The following is a 20,882-nucleotide window of genomic DNA, read 5'->3' as shown; positions in this document are numbered from 1 at the left end:
ATCTGAGTTTCTCTTAATCTGACTAAAGCAAATCCTCCTGAAAATACAGCTACCTTTCAACTCTTTCCAAGGGAGTTTCCTGCTAATTCAGTTGCCCTGGAGACAGAATGTCCATTGCAATTAGCATCAAAAAGCCCAGTAGAACCTTCCATACTCTCCCACTGAAGTCCTAAAAACCCCCCTTTTGTTAAATTGAGATGTATACAGTTACTTCAGGCTCTTCCAGGAGGTTTCCATTATTGGAAACTGCCCCCCCATGCTAAATAAATCTTGTCTTTTCTCTTTTTAATCTGTCTATTGTCAGTTAATTTGCAGGACCCAATCACTGGACTCAAATTGGAAGAGGCAGAAGGTTTTCCTCCCAACACTCCCGGGTGAAATGGGTCATTGATGGGATAAGTAATAAACCTTTTTTTAAATGATAGAATTCAGTTGTCAAACTAGAAATTCTTCAAAATGATTAATGGGCATTCTCAGATTGGTGATTCATGATGATCAGAGTCTCTTAGGAATACAGTACTTTGGTATGAAAACCAGCGAAAGCTAGGTTCCCTCTAGCTATTACTTTATAGTTTCCTTTAATCCACTTGGCCTGATTTGTGGTCTGACAGGTTCCCAGGGACTGGGCTTTCAATATCAAACCAATTAAATTCACCACAGTATCTTCTGTGTGGCCCTTACTTTAGCTAGTCACTTTGAACATACAGAAGTTTAAGAAATAGTCCCTGCACTTAAGGAGCTTATGTTTGGGAAGACATGAGAAAACATTAGAACATAAGGGAATCCGTGGTTAAGTGCTGCAACGGGGTATAAAGGAGGTTGGAGAAGAGTACAGTTTGGCTAGAGTGGTTGGGATTAGAGATCTAAAATTCCCCTCAATTTGAGGCCCTGAGAAACAATTTAAGGGGTTGTGGAGAGGAAAAAAGCAGAGATTTAGGAAATTTGTGTTGTCACAGGTTGGGTTCTCCAGGAAGCAGACACTGATATGGAGTTGAGAGTACAGATCTCCTGGAGTGTAACGCCAGAGAAAGTCAGGGGAAGCAGCAGGATTGGTCTGTGAGGGCTGTCAAACCACGATGCAGACCTCACAAGGTCTCCGCCGGCCTGATGGGAGCAAGAGACTAGCCTCGGGCAGAAAAGCCTAGGCCCTTGTACCACTGCTTTGGATGTTCATTGGCAGGGGCCGCTGGAGCAGTGCCTGACTTCAGCTTAGTCACTGAGGTGAATCCTGAAGGAGCTACAGCTGGAGGCGCTCAGCTAAACACACTCCTTGCAGCTGGGGAGCAAGCCCTGCCTTGAAGGGAAATCTGAGTGACACCCTGTGTCCGCTCTAGTCCACCTTTCGTGCCATGTGGATGTTTCTCCATCTGTACTTGGGAAACAGCTTTTTCAGCACTCCGATGGGCCACTCTTCCTGAAAAATAACTTAGAAGAGGGAAGTTAATGGAATGAACTACGGCTTCTGTCATTGCACCTGGTTGTAGGACCACAACTGGCCCTCATCACTTCCCTCCACAACCATCCATTTCTTTCTCTTTTTTTATTGAAATATATTTGATTTACAATATTGTATTAATTTCAGGTGTTCAGAAAAGTGATTCGGTTATACATATGTATATATCTATATTCTTTTTTTTGATTCTTCTCCATTGTTGTTTATTACAAGGTATTGAATATAGTTCCCTGTGCTATGCAGTAAATCCTTGTTGTTTATCTATTTTATATATAGTAGTGTGCATCTGTTAATCTCATACTCCCGATTTATCCCTCCCTTCCCTTCCCCTTGGGTAACCATAAGTTTATTTTCTGTGTCTGTGAGTCTATTTCTGTTTTGTAAAAAAGTTCATTTGTACCATTTTTTAGATTCCACATATAAGTGATATCATATAGTATTTGTCTTTCTCTGACTTATTTTACTTAGTATAATAATGTCTAGGTCCATCCACGTTGCTACAAATGGCATTATTTCATTCTTTTTTATGGCTAATATCCTATTGTATATACATCTATCCATTTGCTGATGGACACTTAGGTTGCTTCCATGTCTTGGCTGTTGTAAATAGTGTTCCTAAGAACATTGGGGTGCATTTATCTTTTCAAATTAGAACTTTCATCTTTTCCAGGTATATACCCAGGAGCGTGATTGCTGGATCATATGGTAGCTCTATTTGTAGTTTTCTCAGGAACCTCCATACTGTTCTCCATAGTGGCTGCACCAGTTCACATCCCCGCCAGCCGTGCAGGAGGGCTCCCTCTTCTCCACACCCTCCCCAGCATTTGTTGTTTCTAGACTTTTCGATGATGGTACCACTATCCATTTCTAATTCCCCTCACCCTGAGGTGGTCTCAGGAGATCACCTGGGTGGGCACCCCAAACCCTCATTCCTAAGAGGTCCAAGCACCTTCTCAGACCACTGTTGCTGCTCTTGTCTTGTCTATTCACAGTCACAGTTGGGCAAAAGAGTACCAACTGACACACAAATAGGTCCCTGGAGTACACACATATTCCTCTCTGCCCCCTCTAACAGCAGCCCTACCTCTTCCTGCTGACCAGGTCAATTACCTCTGATAAGACAGTGATTCCTTGTCTTACTGCTGGTCTCTCAGCATTAGGAGGGCAAAGTGCCTGGTGACAGCCATAACGTGTAATCCAATGGGATATTTGCTGTATCCCCAGGCAAGAATGTGCCCCTTTTGGGGACCAAGACTTCTAATTTCGCAGAACCCGGAATTGTGGGGACAGGGAAGCTCAGTGGATTTGTAGGAGAGCAAAACTTGCCGCCCCCTAATATCACTTTAGCATGTGGATTATTTCCAGCTGAAAATAATCAAGGCCCAAAGACTCAGGAAGAAACTCTGACCTTCCCACAACTGCCTAAAAAAAATTTAGATAGAGGGTCTGTTCCCAAATAGAGCTATCACCAGAGATACCTGCAAAGAATATGGGCTAGAGGTGGTAGGGGTAACACTAAACAGGGCCTAGAGATCAGAGTCCACTCTGTGTCCCGTTGTTTCTGCCTGACCCAGCAAACATTTATTTACCAAACGTTTGCTTTTCCATCTCCGTGTGAATGGCCTTCTTCCCCTTTGAAGTCCCAAACCACCACCCCCAACATGCTCTTTTGTCTTTAGCTGAAGATGGTATTTAAGGTGAGCGATTCAGCTATTTGGGGGACTTACTCAGTTTTCCTGCACCTCTCCCATGTATACATGATATTAAACTTTGATTTTCTTCTGTTAATGTCTCATGTCAATTTAATTTTTTGACCAGCCAAAAGAACCTGGAAGGGTAGAGGAAAATTTCTTCCTCCCCATTGGGTCATTGGAATGATGCTAACTGGGGCCACTCATGCTTCCACCCATTGTGGAAGACACACCTACGTTATCTGCCTGAAGGAGTATACTCCGATGTCGTGGAGGAAATATAATCACTGCAGTGTGTTGCCTCCATGCTGGAGCTTCGGCTGCACCTCTAACTGACCATTCCAATATTTTATCTATCCAGCAGCTTTGGGATTACACTGTGTGTGATATGACCCGTAGATCCCATGTTTATGGGCCCATTCCTCTATTTACTGTAAAGAATCTTCTGGTCAGATACTGTGTTATGTGGGATCCCATGTCTGTGGATCAGGCAATCTTTAAGCCTCCAGAGTGGTGCTACTGAGGTTCTGCAGGCAGGAAAGGCAGCCCCATACCTGGAATCTGTCTATTCCTGACACAGTAAACCTCTGGCCCTTCCAGGAAAAAAGATGTCACAATGTCACAACTGGTCACCAAGTATCCTGTTGGTCTCCTTAAGGAATAGTGCTTGGCCTTGGTCTTAATGGCTGGCACATTGGACATTTAGAGGTGGCAGTAGCTATATTTGCTTTGGTAAATGACAGTCCACACTGTAGGTTTTTGTATTGCCTCCATCTCTTTGGCCACTGTAGGCTCTTTGGTACCCATCATGTAGCTGGGGTGGGACAGCTGCTCTGACCAAGGCTGGCTACATTAACTGGCCACATTACTTTGTCTAGTTGGTACATCTTTTGTAATGGATATTTACTAGTGGGCTTAAAACATTATACAAACAACTTCCCACTTTGCATTCACTCCTATAGTTCATCCATGTGCCTCAATTCCAGCTCTTCTTGTCTCTGATTTTACAATCTTTTTCTTTCAGGTCCTCTAGACACCAGCCAGGCCACACATCACTGTCCATGAGTCCACATTTGTTCTGACCTTGGGCCATTCTCCTTCCACACAACGCAGATGACCTAGTGCACATCTGAAAGCTCCTCCATTGGGGAGATTTTCCTTCACCACCGTTTTTCAAGGCCTCCCCTAAGTATGACTGTAATGTAGCTGCCTTCCATTTTCAGCTTGTACCCACATACTGAGGGGACTCAGCCATACTCCCAGCTTGGTCTTTTTCTTCTTCCTTTACTGGTTACATGGGACCCCCCTCATATGGCCATAGGTATAAGCTGGTGGAGGGGTGCTGGTGCAAGTGTAATGAGTGACATGGAGATCTGGGCTACTTGTTCATACAGTTTCCTTGTACCCCCTAAATCCTGTATCCTGAGACAGTACTCCTTTGTCAGTAATTTCTGTGTACAATCTTATATTCCAACTTACTCGATAGAGTTCTCAGAATGGTCAGGTTGGAAATCAAAATACAGCACTCATTTTAGAGGATTGACAAGGAAAGGAGAAGACAGGAATTACTTGGGTAGCTAGAGAGATTTTTTGTTTATTTGTTTGCTTATTTATTGCTGTTGTTTTACTGGAAGATCTGGGCATATTTGAAAGTTTCAAAGAAATATATCTGGGGAGAGTGCAGAGCTGCAGTTGCTAGGACACATTAGCGTGATATCAGGCTATGCGAATCAGTTGAACCACCAATCAGGGAGGGAAGCAAAACATACACAAGGCAGTGACGAGTTAGCTATGCTGAGTCATAGAAATTTAAAGTACATAAACATTGGAGGGTTGAGTCAGATGGAATGTCCAAAGTCCATGGCAAACAGATGCTCTCCAGGAGATATGGGAGTCAGAGGGGGCATTAGTCAGCCAGACAGGGGAGGGCAGAGGTGAGGAGCAGGCAGACGGGATCTTCTGACATTGAACTTGGCAGCAACAAGGCTCCCTGGGAGGAAGAGAACTGGGACGGGATGAAGCTGGAGTATACAGGTGGAGGGGTTGACTTCAGAGTGAGAAGGGTCATTTCCCTCTTCGAGGATGAATTTATACTTTGCTTTGGTGGTGTTAAAATGAGGAACTTCAGGCTGCACACCTTTCGATAACACTCGTCTGAAGGCACAGGCCACAGGCATGCAGACAATGGCTCGATGTGGCAGCCAGCTAGGACCCAGCAAGTCTCACCTCCTGGTATTTATACCCCTGTATAGTCCCCTCCCACAATGCATATGACTGATCTCTGTAATCAGTGAGATATGACAGCAATGACAACGTGAGTTTCAAAGCTAGGTCATAAAAAACATTGTGACTTCCTTGTTCACTCTTTTATCACTCACCGTAGGGAAGCCAGTTGATACGTTGTGTGGACCCTCAAGAGGTCCTATGGAAAGGCCCATATGACAGGTAACAAACGCCTCCTGTCCACAACTAGCACTACCTTGCCAGGCATGTGGATGAGCCCCTTGGAATGGGATCCTTCAGCTCCAGCCAAGAGGTCCAATGACTACATCCCCACAGCTGACAGCTCAACTTTAACCTCGGGAGAGACTCTGAGCCAGAGCCACCCAGCTAAGCTACTCAGCAGTATGGGAGCTACTCAGTAACCATGGGAGATAAGAATATTGATTGCTTTAAGCTATTAAGCTTGGGGGTAAATTGTTATGCAGCAATGGATAATTAATACAACATCCCCAAATACACAAAGAAACCAAGGTCCAAAACACAAAGTAATGTGCACTGTGTAAGGAAACTGGGGAGGTAATCAGGTCCAGAGGAGGAATAAAAGAACAGATTAAGTGAAACAAGCAGTTGAGAGAGAGTGGGAATTACAACAGGTTATCAGATTGTGTGTGACTGGGAGAGACAAGGGGGAACTCATGATTTCTGAGACCACTTTACGGAAGGTCAAGACATGGCTGGGCATGGCAGACAGAGAGAGGCCCACAGCAGGCTGCATCAGGGTGGCCTTTCATGGCTTGGGCTTCTTCCTTGAGTACTATTCCCCTTGGGATAGAATAGGACTGGGGCTGTGCCCTGAACCCTATGGCACTGGGTGGGATGCTGACAAGACCACCAGGCCCTAAGCATTTACTATGTGTTAAGTGCTTTAAATAATATGAAGACTTAAACAAATGTGGCATTCATACCATGGAACATTATTCAGCCATCAAAAGGAATGAACTGGGCTTCCCTGGTGGCGCAGTGGTTGAGAGTCTGCCTGCCGATGCAGGGGACACGGGTTCGTGCCCCGGTCCAGGAAGATCCCACATGCCGCGGAGCAGCTGGGCCCGTGAGCCATGGCCGCTGAGCCTGCACGTCCGGAGCCTGTGCTCCACAGCAGGAGAGGCCACAACAGTGAGAAGCCCGCGTACCACAAAAAAAAAAAAAAAAAGGAATGAACTACTAGTATATCCTATAATGAACTACTAGTATATCCTATAATGTGAATGAGCCTGGAAAACATTACGCTAAGTGCATGAAGGTAAAGATAAAGGTCATATACTGTATGATTCCATTTACATGAAATGTCCAGAATAGGCAAGTCCACAGAGACAGAAAATAGACTGATGATTGTCAGGAAGGCCAGGAAAAGAGTGAATAGGAAGTGACTGCTCACGGGCACACGTTTCTTTTGGAGGTAACGAAACCGTTCTAAAATTAGATTAACGGTGACGCACATTCTCGTGAACATACAAAAACCCCATTAAATTGTACACTTTAAAGTAGTGAATTTTATGGCATGTAAATTATATCTCAATAAAAAATAATACGAAGACGGAAGCACATGTAATAGCATTGACCTTGTGCCCAGCACTGTTCTAAATGCTTTCTGTGTATAATTTGCTTAACTTTCACAACCAATGGACCTAGGAGGTAAGAACTATTATTATCATCTTCCATTTACAGGTGAGAAAACTGAAGCCCAGAGAGGTTAAGTGATTTGCCCAGGTCACACAGCTAAAGCAAGTACTAGAGCCAAGAACTGAACCCAGGCAGTCTATCTCCTGAAGCTACAGGCTTAACCATTATGTTATATCACCTTTCACTTATAAATGATCTCAGGTGAATCTTTTTTTTTTTCAGTACGTGGGCCTCTCACTGTTGTGGTCTCTCCCGTTGCGGAGCACAGGCTCCGGACGCGCAGGCCCAGCGGCCATGGCTCACGGGCCCAGCCGCTCCACGGCATGTGGGATCTTCCAGGACCAGGACACGAACCCTCTTACCCTGCATTGGCAGGTGGACTCTCAACCACTGCGCCACCAGGGAAGCCCTCAGGTGAATCGTAAACAAATCAGTGAGGCGGGCTTTAGTACCTCTATTTACAGTACCTCTATTTCACCTCAGAGAATTAAGTAACCCGCTCACACCAGTAGGAGCAGGGGAGGCAGGATTCAAATTCAGGACTTGCTGACTTCAAAGCACACAACTCTATGTCACCTTCAGCTCTTGCTGGCAGCTGCCTTCAGCACTAGGGGATGAACTAAAACGGACCTTCCGAGGATCCGCACCTCAGCAGCGGGCTGACACAGGGAGCTTCTTCTTTTAGGAATCATGGGATTGCAACACCTAGTACTTTTCCTGTGTACATGTTATGATGTCTATATTGCTTTCTCATCTTCCAATTATCTTTTCACCAAATAAACAATTACATTAGCAAATCAGAAGTTGAAAATGCGTTTGCTCAGTATCCTCACATAGACTTAGTTTTAACTAGGATAAATGCAAGTTAACTTTTATATTGAAATAAATATTGACTCCTATGTTTTTAATTCATTTCAGTTAAAAATTTGGCCATACAGAAAAATTTGCGAGTTTTCAAATAGGTACCTCTTTTTTATTTTTGGATTATGGAAATTTTCTATATAAAAATAGAATGGTATAATAAGCACTCATGTACCCATCACCTAGCTTCAACAATTATCACCTATAGATTTCTTATTACATAGTTCTCCAATTTATCAGTAGTTCAGCTATGATTACATTATCCTTTAGTACTGGTTAAATCACTTTTTAAAAGGCAAAATGTTAACAGGTGTTAATAAGTGGTTATAAATTTATAGATAATTTACATTTTCTTTTTTTCTTTTTTTTTTTTTTTTTTTGCGGCATGCGGGCCTCTCACTGTTGTGACCTCTCCCGTTGTGGAGCACAGGCTCCGGACGCGCAGGCTCAGCAGCCATGACTCATGGGCCCAGCCGCTCCGTGGCATGTGGGATCTTCCCGGACCGGGGCACATTAGCGTGATATCAGGCTATGTGATATCAGTTGAACCACCAATCAGTTTTTCAGTAAATTTACATAGGCATACAACCATCATCACAACCTGGGTCATTTTAACAATTCTTCAGAAACTGCTGTTCTATTGCAACTGCAATAAAGTTGCAAATTCCAACTTTATCTCTTACCCGTGCAACCAGCTTTTGTGTGTCTTTGTTATTACATGTTTCGTAACACATTAGATTCTTAGAGCTATAGCTGGGAACAATAGCTTCTTCTCAAGTACACTCAATGCCATATTCTGCCCTTCATAATTACAGCTACAGTTCAAACAGCTTCTACAGGGATTTAGAGGTTTAAAGCAGTATCACAAACTACTGGAAATCAGAGATCTTTTTTTTTTTTTTTTTTTTTTGTGGTACGCGGGCCTCTCACTGCTGTGGCCTCTCCCGTTGCGGAGCACAGTCTCCGGACGCGCAGGCTCAGTGGCCATGGCTCACGGGCCCAGCCACTCCGCAGCATGTGGGATCTTCCCGGACCGGGGCACGAACCCGTGTCCCCTGCATCGGCAGGCGGACTCCCAACCACTGCGCCACCAGGGAAGCCCCAGAGATCATTTTAATGGATTTAGCAAGATCGACAAGGTTGTATACAGCATAATAAGCAACAATGCCCTTAGACCTTGGTGAAAGGGGTCCCTGCCCTGGGCTCGGTGCCCTGACTGCACCCTGCACCAGGTGTGAAGAGGCAATGGAGCTGAGGGGTTCCTGCAGCCCTCCGCACCACACTACGGTGCCCAGGACTCGGAATTCCCTGCCCATACCACCCGAAGCCTGTTTCCATACCTGAGCCAGTCTCTTCCCAGCATGTGTCCTCCCTTTAGGGCTATTGGGGGTGACTGCTCACTAGAGAGCGGGTGACTACCCTTGCACTTGGGGGCTGGGTGGCCACACACATGCAGAGCCTCTCATGGTGCAGGATGGAGAAGAGAAGAGATGGGCTGAAAAGAGAAGGGCGTGGGCTGAGTGAGCACCGGGGGTAGCTCTCTCCACACTGCCACCTCCCCCAACAGCATTCCAAGAAGTCTGAGAATTCTAAATTGGAACGTGACCCTCTTCGTGACGGTGTATTTGTCAAGGCAAGAGGATAAAACATTTTAACAGTCTGCTAGGCTGATTTTAAATTTTTCAGTATTTAGACATCCGGTGTGTGGACCTCTCTTTGTATGGTTTCATTTATACGAAATGTCCAAAACAGGCAAATCCACACGGAGAGAAGATGGGTTAGTGGTTCCCACAGGGTGGGGGCCGGAGGGGAAACTATGCATGTGCCTGTGGTATGAGTCTTTATCCATGTTTGCATGTATACAAAAGTGTATACATCTGGCAATGAAGATATGCAGTCACCCATTTACTCTCCAAGTGATTGTGGGTGAGGGTGAGGGGCGGGGACAGGAGCTAGAGTGCAAGGAGGATGAGAAAGAATCTAAGAAGTCATACCTGCCTTCTATGAGCTTATGGTACACCTGAGTCTCTACAGGGCTAGTTATTCAGGGGGTATGTAATGTAATTCGACTACAACACAACTATCTATACACTTGGGAGAATTACTTCACTTCTCCAGATGTTAGTTCCTTAGTCTGTTAATTCTGAGGGTTGGACTAGATGTCCTTTAAGGGTCCCTTCCAGCTCTAGTACTCCATGATTCGGTGATTTTAGACTACCCTTGCATCTGTGTTAACTGGGTTCAGGAGTAAGACAGATAAATTAAGTCATCCACCCAGCACACATTATAGTTCCTTACTGTGTGTGGGTGTTGGCCACAAGCCAAAGCAACAAGGCCAGGGAAGAATGGTGGGATTGAGAAGTCGTAAAACATGTCATAAGCCAATTGTATAAGAGGCTAAAATCACTTGGCTTATTGCACTCAACACACTCAAATTAGTCACACCCAACAGTAAAGAAAATAAAGGGTTTAAGGAACCACTTTGAAGAGAGATAGGGGAAGGGAGGCATCCTCAACACAAATGGCAGGCACGGGTTCTAGATGTAGGCAGCGGCAACCTGCATGGCGCTGGCTTTTCTCAGCAATCACCTTCTACTCCGGCAGCTTCTGACACGGGCAGTCTCCAGCGAGCGTAGTGCATGCGGTCCATCGAGACCCTTCTCCAGCAACTGCACTCAGACCCTGTCTTTTGTGAGGTACAATCCCTAGGGTGCAAAAGTTACAACCCCAGCAGCAAGGAGCCTTACCTGTGGACAAAAAAATGTTGCCTGCTATTTCAGTAAACAAAAAATGCTGTCTGCCATCAAGCCAACGGTCGCTGCAGCTGCCCTGACAGTGCATCCTGAGGGGAATTCAGGGTGGAGAAAAAGAGGATACTGGCCCTAGTTAGTTAAGATGCATATCAAAGGAATAATATCAATGAGCCCAGACACTTGCATCTTCCCATACATAGAAAAGCATTAAAACCCTTTACTTGAGATGTCTGTTTTTTGTAATTAGCAGTAATCTTTTGAAGTCTGACTACATTTTTTTTTTCCCAGCAAAAAACTCCTATATATCCTGGCTCCTCACTCACCTCTTTGGAACAGTTCTTCAGAGCCATCTGAGAAGCTAATTCCCGGACTATAGTCCTTAGTAAGGTTCCCCAAATAAAACATAACTGTCAACTTTAGGTTGTTCATTTTTTAAAGTCAACATACAGGGGTGGACCCCGAAAAATTAGGATCGCTAAGACAAAGAGCATTGCTCACCACCCATTTCCACACGAGTTCAGTTGTAACCCACCGCAGTTGCTGACTGACAGTAGGACTCTTAGAGGAATTTAAGGTGAACACAGAATGAGGCATCTGTGCTTTGGACGCACACGAACAGGCAGGTCCCACAGATAGTTAGATGTATATCTCAGGAAGAATTTTAATGACCCTAGATTCTTGCATGTTCCCATACACAGAAAAGCTGAAAAGATTAACTGGAGACATCTGTTCTTTACGATTAGTAGTAATCTTACCAAGATATATGCTTGACTTCAGGTATGCCCTGGCCAAAAATCATGTATAAACTGGCTTCTCCCCTACCTCTAACAAGTAGTCGCCACAGTTTACTGAGTGGCTGTCTCCCAGGCTTTAGTCCTCAGAAAGATCCCGAATAAAACTTAAACGCACAACTCATGTTATGCATCTTTCTTTAAGTCTTTCCCCACACCTTTAAAAACAATTTACTGGACCCAAGTGGTCCAGCCGTTAGAACTCCAGGCTTTCACTGACGAGGGCCTGAGTTTGATCCCTGGTTGGGTAACTCAGATCCCACAAGCCCTGTGACACAGCCAACTCCCACCACCAAAAAAAAAAAAAAAATCAATTTACTTATTTGACTTCACACTCCAGTTATCTTAATTTACATATTCCAAATCTTACATCAGATCTTTAGAAACAATCAAGATGGGTGCCACACTGGCCACTGTGACTCCATGTTGGGTTTCCCTATTTATAACAAATCAGAGGTTCTATTCTAAATTCTATGAGTAGGAATCACAATATAACGTCACATCACAAGGGTAGCTTTCTCTATGGAAATAAGAAACCGTATTCTGGTGAACTCCCGCCTCCAAACATCGGCTTCCTCGGTTTGGCAGAATTTTTTTCCTAAGCTTTCCGGCACTGCACAAGAGACGGCGATCACGTGCCAGTCAGCGCCCCGTGTTGCTCAGCCCAACGCGATCCAAACCGGAAGTGGTCCTTGAAAATTACTTTCCCGGGAAACTTGTATTTGAAAAACAATGCCATTCTAATTCGCTTTTTCCTAAAGTAAACTCACGGAGATAGAGTCAAACTCTCGCTGTCAGCACAGAGAACAACGCTCTCCTCCGGAGAAACTTTCACTCCTGCAGCGGTGAAAGCCTAGGGGAACCAAGACGTGGAGGGCACCGGTTCTCCGGCGGACGCTACTCCTGCACGGACCAGTCCCCCAGCGAGGTTGCTGTGGAGACCGAGCCAGCTTTGTGGATGCCGAGGCGCGCTGAGGCCCGGCCTTCTGTTTGTCTGCAGAGGGGATTCATAAGACTGACGCCAAGATGGTTAGTGGCTTTGAACAGTGAGGGAGAACTCTGAGTAGGTCCTGGGACTGGAGATTAGAGGTTCCAGACATACTTCTGGGTTAAGTCTAGGATTGTCAGCAGAGGATGATGTCTGTGCCCTCCCCGTGTTCCCACGGGGGACAGGGATGCAGTTGTAAATACATCGTTGCTTTCTTCCCTCCTGCTTCTCCATTTCCCCACTCCTGAGCTGCGCGTGGGCTGGAAAGCGGACCGAGGGAAGGCTGAGATGACAGCAGCTGCGCGAAAGCATCTCTTACCTCACTCTAATTGGGGGAGATAAAGAACTAGGGAGTAGCAGTTTCGTTAGCTCAAACACAGGGTGATGGCCCTTTTAGTAAAATAACATGTTACAGAAAGAATTTGAATACGCTTACCTGGGGTTCGTTGTTACGGATTTGACTTATAAATCCTGGAGCCGTCACTCTCAGTTTAATATTGACCATCGGAATGGGATCATACAGCTGTCTTTGTTGTTTCTTTCACAGATGCTTTCAAGGGCCAAACCTGCTGTAGGCAGGGACCTACCGCATACTGACAAAAGAAAGAAGAAAGGTAGGAAGATTCCAAAACTAGAGGAGCTACTTTCACAAAGAGATTTCACTGGAGCTATTACCCTGTTGGAGGTAATGTCCAAAGAAGGTTGCTTCTTAGGAGGTGAAAAACCAGAATATAGAGGAATGCATGGGTGAATGCTGGTTGCTATGCTGTTGGAACAGGTGGGTGCCTTCTGGGACTTTCTGTAAATCTTGTCAGGCCCAGATTCCAGATTCCAAGTTAACTATAAACCTGATTAAAGGTGAACTAAAATGATAGACTTATTTCTCGAGGGACAGTTTTAATTATATCTAGTCCCACTGATGAATCCAGCCTAAAAATGTAGAGGGACATTTAATACAGTGTCAGTTCACATGTTGTTCATTCCACCCCCTGACCAATTTATGGTTTATTCCTATTATATGTTATAACATTCTGATCAAATTTAAATAATTCTACCATGTTGCATGCTTATTGTCTAAAAATACTGTATCTTCAGAAGATATTTCAAATCTCTATGGCAGTAGTTCTCAACTTTTAATATGCATCAGAATTAGGGTACTTATTAAAATGTACATTCCTGGACTCCTGCCCTAGGGATTCTGATTCTTTACAGAATCAGCCTACAGTGGTTCTCAGGAACCCGTATTTTGGGCAAGTAGCCTAAGTGCTTCTGATGTAGATGTTCCAAAGATGCTGCACTTTGGGAAACGGCTTTCTGGGAAGCATATGTTATAAAAGAATGAAAGGGTACACCAAAGAATGAAGAGATGAAGAGTTCTGACAGCACAGCCTGGCTGTGTTGTTCCATAATCATTTCTCTAAAGCACTACAACAGCCTTATTACTCTATCAACAGTAAGTGTTTTAATTAGCTTTATGTATCTTTCTCAGTCTTTCACGTATAGTCCTGTGTTTCTTGCCAGTGCTCTGGTATTGAGCACTTTGCTTAACTCTTCTGGCATCAGCTTTCTCATCTTTAAAGTGGGGGAGTTGACTTGGAAGGACCATCTAGCTCTGTAAATCAGTGGACTGAGTGGTAGATGCATGTGTAATTTTTGTCAGTCTATTTTCCCTTCTCTCTTTTCTTTGAGGCAGTGACCACACTTTCCTTACTGTGTAATCCCACGCTGCCTGTAAGTTGTCAGGGAGGTTCTGCGCTACGCTTTCATTCTTAGGTAGCCAAAGTGCCATGATGGATGGGAATGGGAACTGCCGTGGTTTAGGATGAGGAGGTGTCGTGAGCTCTCCTGTGGCTCCAGGGAATTCCTGGGGCAAATTCAGGGAGACCTCAAATAAGAATTTTTTCAGACTTAAGGCACTGTACTCAAATTCACAGTATTTGGTGAGAGGAGAATTTCTAATATTATGGAGTTAGCTACAGGAGTAAGTTCTTATTCAGACAAGAAAGTATCAACAGATGTCTTCATCTTGTAATGGTCGAGGCACCTGAGGTTTTGTAACAATGATCTGTTTTTCTTTAATTTTTAATTTAATTTTATTTTTAAATTAATTTTTATTGGAGTATAGTTGCTTTACAGTGTTGTGTTAGTTTCTGCTGTATAGCAAAGTGAATCAGTTATACGTATACATATATCCACTCTTTTAGATTTCCTTCCTATTTAGGTCACCACAGGTTAACGATGATCTGTTTAATTTTTACTTTTTTTACCCATGTTTTTGACTTACCACCATATAGAGTGAAAAAAAAAAATCTCACCTTGCCATGGTCATTCAAACTCCTCCTTCAAGGTCTCACTCCTTTCCTCCAAAACAGGGCTTTTCTTTCATTGGCTGATGAATTCATGAATATTTTTTCATAATGGACATAAATGATTAGGTGGTCTTCTAAACATCTTTAATTCTTGCAGGCCCTGGTAAGCCTGTTGAAGGGTAATAGAATGATTTAATGGCTTGTCCTCAGTGAAAGGTTATAACCTATGAATAAATGTATGTGTGTGCTCACGGGGCAGGTTTGAAGCATGAAGATGAATGTGGGGTAGAGCATGGAGGGGTGAAAACATGGGCTTTGGAGTCCATGGGCTACGGTGGTCCCTGCCACCACACCTACTGGCTGTATGTGGCCTTGAGTCCATCACTTAATTTCACTAACTTTCAGTTATTTGGCATTAAATATTTCACATAATTCTTATGTTCCTTATATATCACCCAGAATTGTTATGAGGATAACTCTTAAATACTTTCTGGAGTAGGGTGTCAGTAAACACAGAAAAACAATTGTGAAATATTTGAGGTAAAGGTAATTGTGCTGAGTTCTGTAGGTATCAGTTTAATTAAACTGAGATTACCTTGCTTCTACAATTTGTGATTTCCTATTGTTCATTAATAACTTAACATAGCAGTGTTTAACAGAGAGTGTACTATTCAAAGTATTCATGATTTTTTTTTTCATGAAATTTTAACGTAAAGTTCAAACGTCATGTTGGGGAACAAGAAGAGGACACTAATTTGTGGATTGGATACTGTGCTTTTCATCTGGGTGACTACAAGAGAGCTTTGGAGGTTAGTTTAAAGAAACTTTTCTTTTTATAACAGAAGGGTTTTGAAAAGTTATTAAGCTTTGTATTATAATAATACACGCTCATGGTAAAATTCAAACAATATAGAAGGGAACAAAGGAAAAAGGAAAAAAAGTCACCCTGTATGCTTTCCTCAATCCTATTTCTTTGTTAACAGAAGTAACCATTGGCTCTTTTTTGATGTGTTGCCTCAGAAATCTTCTGTATATGTTCAAGCATATTTATCTATGTCTGTTTACTTTTTCCTTTTAAATATATACTAATGAGATTGTTCAATATATTAATATTAGTCTTTCTTAAGGAAGTCTTCAGGAGAAGAAAAATAAGCCCTTTTGATAAAAAATTTCACGATTCTTTTCTCAAAAAGAAGTTCATTGTTGTTTTGTGTGGTTAATTTTAGACATAGGAAAGATTATATTATCTTTATATTTTTTAAGTATAGCTTTGAAAAATTTTTTTCTTGGTCACTGTAAACCCTGCAATGTAATTAACAATCTATGGAATTACGGATCTAGATAAAATTGTAGATGCCTTATGTCAAATAATTTTTAATTCATAAATGAAATTGTTTGGAACTTTCCCACATATTCTTACTCTCAAAGTGTAATCTAAGGATATTAAAATAACCTGCACTACTAAAATGAAAAGTATCCAAGATCAGGTAATGAAGAAGTGATATGAACAAAAGCAACAAAATCAGTGAAGGAAAAGTGAAGATGTGAAAAGGGCAGAATAGGAGCTGGTAGTATATGTGAAAGATAAAGGAGAAAAGAGAGTAGCCCAAACAGAGTAAGAAAGAAAAAGGGCATCTGGGGAAGACTGATTAATAGTAAAAGAGTTTATGGAGGGACTTCCCTGGTGGCACAGTTGTTAAGAGTCTGCCTGCCAACGTAGGGGACATGGGTTCGATCCCCGGTCCGGGAAGATCCCACATGCTGCGGAGCAGCTAGGTCCGTGTGCCACAACTACTGATCCTGTGCTCTAGAGCCCGTGTGCCATAACTACTGAAGCCCGTGCACCTAGAACCCGTGCTCCGCAACAAGAGAAGCCACCACAATGAGAAGCCTGCACACTGCAACGAAGAGTAGCCCCCGGTCAGCGCAACTAAAGAAAACCCGCGTGCAGCAACGAAGACCCAATGGAGCCAAAAATAAAATGAAATGATATAAAATAAATTTTATTTTTATTTTAAAAATAAAATGAATCTCAGAAACTGTCCTTAACAGGGAAAAAAAAACAGAAGAACACACCAAATTTTAAAAGTGTAAAGCCAAATAAACAAAGCCAGAGAACAATTAGAATGAAATGAAATTTGTGGGGTATTAAGGTTATCAGATTTTAAGTTAACCTATGCATTTTTAATAAGGCATCTTTTTTATGTCTTTTTAAGTTAGCAAAAAAAATGTTTTAGTTGCTTTTCATTTCTGCAATTTGTTAGCCCATGTCAATATTAAAAGGGGAAAAAGAAAACAAGTGTAAGGTTATGTGGACAACAGCCCTGCATGGGTAGGATTCAGCCTTAGCTTCAGAATTTTTTTTTTTTTTTTTTTGTGGTACGCGGGCCTCTGAGTGTCGCGACCTCTCCCGTTGCGGAGCACAGGCTCTGGACGCGCAGGCTCAGCGGCCATGGCTCACGGGCCCAGCCGCTCCGCGGCATGTGGGATCTTCCCGGACCGGGGCACAAACCCGTGTCCCCTGCATCGGCAGGCGGACTCTCAACCACTGCGCCACCAGAGAAGCCCAGCTTCAGTATTTAATATTACAGGTATAGAATAGGTAAGGAGCATATAGAAGTCCCTATATGTGAAGTTGCCCAGTCACAGTAAGAACTCCTATTCCATTATACATAAAGGAATGGCCCATTGATTACCCTACTGCTGAAAGGGATCACTGCTTAATGTATGTTTCAGGAATATGAAAATGCAACGAAAGAGGAAAATTGCAATCCTGAAGTCTGGGTGAACCTAGCCTGTACCTACTTTTTTCTTGGAATGTATAAACAAGCCGAAACAGCTGGATTTAAAGGTAAATGGGCCCTTTTAATATCTGGTATTCTCACTAATAGTAAGAGTCATTTTGAAGATTTTAAAACTTATTTAATTCCTTTTCTATTGAGGAAAAATCAAGTGACATTAGCAAGCTAAAAAAAAAAAAAGCTTTACTCTTGAAAGACTATTGGATCTTAGCAACTTTATGTTTAAAAAGAGAGTTAATCCGTGTGCTACTTACCCTCCCCAGTTCACCTCCTCAGAAGCTAAAGCCAAAAAGCAGAAGGATGAGAGAAGAAAAAGGGCAAGGTGCCTTTCTTAGGCTCCACTGTGGTAGGAAGTTCATGCTGTTGGTAGGAGTTGGGTATAGTTGTTCAAGCTGTTATGAATGTGCATTTTATAGCTTCTTCTCCTGCTTCTGAATGAGAAGCCAAGTAATTTCAACTTGAAGAATCCAGATTTCTTCCCGTTTGCTTTACTTACCAGGACAGTCAACTTAGGAGAGCTGGACTCAAATTTGCAAATAGAGTAGGGCAAAAGGGAACTATGGGAGGAAAGATTAAGAATAATTAGAGTATGAATCAAATTAAATTCAAAGAAAAGTAGAGAAAGTGGGCAAAAGAATGTTTGTTAGGAAATGTGTTAGGGAAGAATGTATTTCAGGGTAGAAATCTTAGAGAATTAACTGATATATACATATTTAGATAGAATTCTAGTTCAGAGTCATGGAGTTCTAATTTTCCTAATTTAGTTATAAAGGTCTTTGAGTTATTTATCTCATGTTTCTAGACTTTATCTGTGCCTAGAACAGTTAGACACATGTAAGGTGATCAAGGTAGCTATCTCTCTTTCCATATATATCTTTCTTTTTTATACATTGAAGTATGACTTTTTGTTGTAAAGAGATATAAGATTGAGTGTCTAGAATTAGGAAAATTCTCCAAGAGCACATCTGGAACTTAAGAGGTGTTCACCTTTTTGCTTGGCTCCCTGTTTTAGATGGTAGATTATCATGCCAGAAGATCTATGAAATGGAGACGGGGCTAGTATTTAGGAAAATATGGCACTGTAATTATGAAAAGGGGATTTCAGAAGGAATCGACAAAGAACACTGGAAGACCAGCTGAATGAGAGTGGATTCCTACATGTACTGAGATGACCGTAACCATTTGCTTCCGGTGTTTGCTTCAGTGTGTGAACTACACAGGGTGGGCTGCTGCTGGAACTGGGAGGAGTGCCGTGCTGTGCTTCAGCACCATAGAGTGAGGAGGAAGAAGTGTGGGCAAGAGCGGAACCTTAGAGCATTTTCCTTCTGGTTCTTGGCGATGTCGCTGCTACTGCAGTAGGACTAGACTAAAATAATACATTAATATATTATAGCAGAGACGTAGCAGGATCCAGTAGGTAAGGATTTGGGAAGATTTATCTGTCTCGTGTCATTCCTGCAAGGGACTAAGTGCCATAGACAATTGAGTTCTTTAATAAGTACCTTGGATTTTTTTCACAGCTCCAAAAAGCCGACTTCAAAACCGCCTCCTCTTCCACTTGGCTCACAAGGTACTTCCGTTCCTATTTCACACTTTTTGTTTTAATGTGGTAAAATTAAAAAAAATTTTTTATGTATATCTTTTTTTAATTGACGTGTAATTGACTTCACACTTTTTGTTTTTAAAATATATTTCTCTTTCTTCTTGTTACCAACAAGGGTGAAAGAAAATTAAGTAGAAAGTCTCGTTAATGGTATTTCTAGAACAAGTAGAATACAGGTGTTAATTTTATAGGACTTTCTCCCCCATTAATGTTTTTTTACTCTGTTTATTTATTCAGAAATGTTAGGTTTTAGTTCTTCTTAAGCAGTAGTCATTTAAGATTAGTTTGTTTCCACCATCTTATTGTCTCTTAGGAAACAGAATCAAAGACACCTTGTCCTGACTCCTGAAAGTAAATACATACCTTTCAGAATTGCCTTATAGCAATAATTTTGATCATGTCATAAAATAATTTTTAAAATCATTTTTCATATTATAAAATTACACATTCTATTAAGCAAAATATAAATATGCAATAAAAGGATATAACATCTACCATATTTAAAGCTAACTGAATTTCAACGTTTTGGCATATCTCCTTTTGGGGTAATTATTTTTTATATGCATATTTGTATTTTTGTTCATTTGTTTTGCAGAATGGGATTCATGTTAAATATATATTTTTGTATTCTGCTTTTTTTTTTAACTTATCTTTGTAGTACGAGTGTAACCCTGAGTCACTAGTCTTAAAAACCAGACTTTTTAAAATAACAATCCATCATATGCATGTGCCACAATTCATTCAACACTTCTAGTTATTTAACTTCCAGATTGGTTTTAATTTTAATGATAAAAATGTGATTCTAACATCCTAAAATGGACTTACTGAGTTACTGAGTATGAACAATAAAAATTTAAAGCTTTTAATTGATAGTACTAAATTATTTTACAGGAAGTTTATCTAATTGTCCAAAGGTAGTATTTGAAAATAATTATTTTTGGTGCATTTAAAAATTTGGGGAATTCCTTGTTGGTCCAGTGGTTGGGACTCTGCTCTTTCACTGCCAAGGGCACGGGTTCAGTCCCTGGCCAGGGAGCTAGATCCTGCAAGCCAGGCAGTGCGGGGGGAAACAAAAAAAAACTTCATGCTATAATTATCTGTCTCTCTGTTTAGTTCTTTCGATTTTTGCTTTACATGTTTTGCAGACTATCATTAAGTGTTACAGATTTAGAATTGTTATGTCCATCTAGTGGACTGAAACATTTATCATTATGAAATGTCTCTCTTTATCTCCAAAAATCTCTCTTCATGTAAAGACTACTTTGTCATACTTGTGTAGCTCCACCAGCTCCCTTTTGGTTAGTGTTTGCTTATTGTATCTTTTCCCATCCTTTCACTCTCTATCTTTCTGTGTCCTTCTGTTTTAAATGTCTCTCTTATAAACAGCATGTAAAAAAGATAGAGACAGAGAGAAAAAAGAAAGGGAGAAGATATAAAGAAAGAAATAGAAAAGAAAAGAAGGTAAGAAGAGGAGTGTCAAGTAATTAATATGAGCTGTAACTTAAAGGCTTTCCATTGTTAAGGCTCTGCCTCCAGAGACTATTTAAAAAAATTTTTTTTTAAATATTTATTTATTTATTTTGGCTGCGTTGGATCTTTGTTGCTGCACGTGGACTTTCTCTAGTTGCGGCGAGCAGTCGCTACTCTTCGTTGTGGTGCACGGGCTTCTCATTGCAGTGGCTTCTCTTGTTGCGGAGCACAGGCTCTAGGTGCATGGGCTTCAGTAGTT

General features: G+C 41.9%; 1 protein-coding gene across 5 annotated transcripts in view; it reads left to right on the top strand.

Annotated features, from left to right (window-relative positions):
- Nucleotides 1-12,373: 12,373 nt before the first annotated feature.
- Nucleotides 12,374-20,882, top strand: part of IFT56 (intraflagellar transport 56) — a 34,453-nt gene continuing 25,944 nt past the window's right edge. For 2 of the 5 annotated variants that reach the window (XM_082661892.1, XM_082661895.1), the window contains exons 1-6: nucleotides 12,374-12,481; nucleotides 12,988-13,125; nucleotides 15,466-15,558; nucleotides 17,486-17,600; nucleotides 19,071-19,120; nucleotides 20,540-20,614. In XM_082661892.1, coding sequence (XP_082518018.1) covers nucleotides 12,479-12,481; nucleotides 12,988-13,125; nucleotides 15,466-15,558; nucleotides 17,486-17,600; nucleotides 19,071-19,120; nucleotides 20,540-20,614 — 474 coding nt within the window. In that variant the 5' untranslated portion in view covers nucleotides 12,374-12,478. The other 3 variants (XM_082661893.1, XM_082661896.1, XM_082661894.1) reach the window with 2 other exon arrangements.

This window comes from Grampus griseus (genome assembly GCF_964374135.1).
Source record: "Grampus griseus genome assembly, chromosome: 9".
Lineage (NCBI taxonomy): Eukaryota > Metazoa > Chordata > Mammalia > Artiodactyla > Delphinidae > Grampus > Grampus griseus.
The sequence above is the reverse complement of the archived record's forward strand: the minus strand, read 5'-3'. Positions and strand labels throughout refer to the sequence as shown.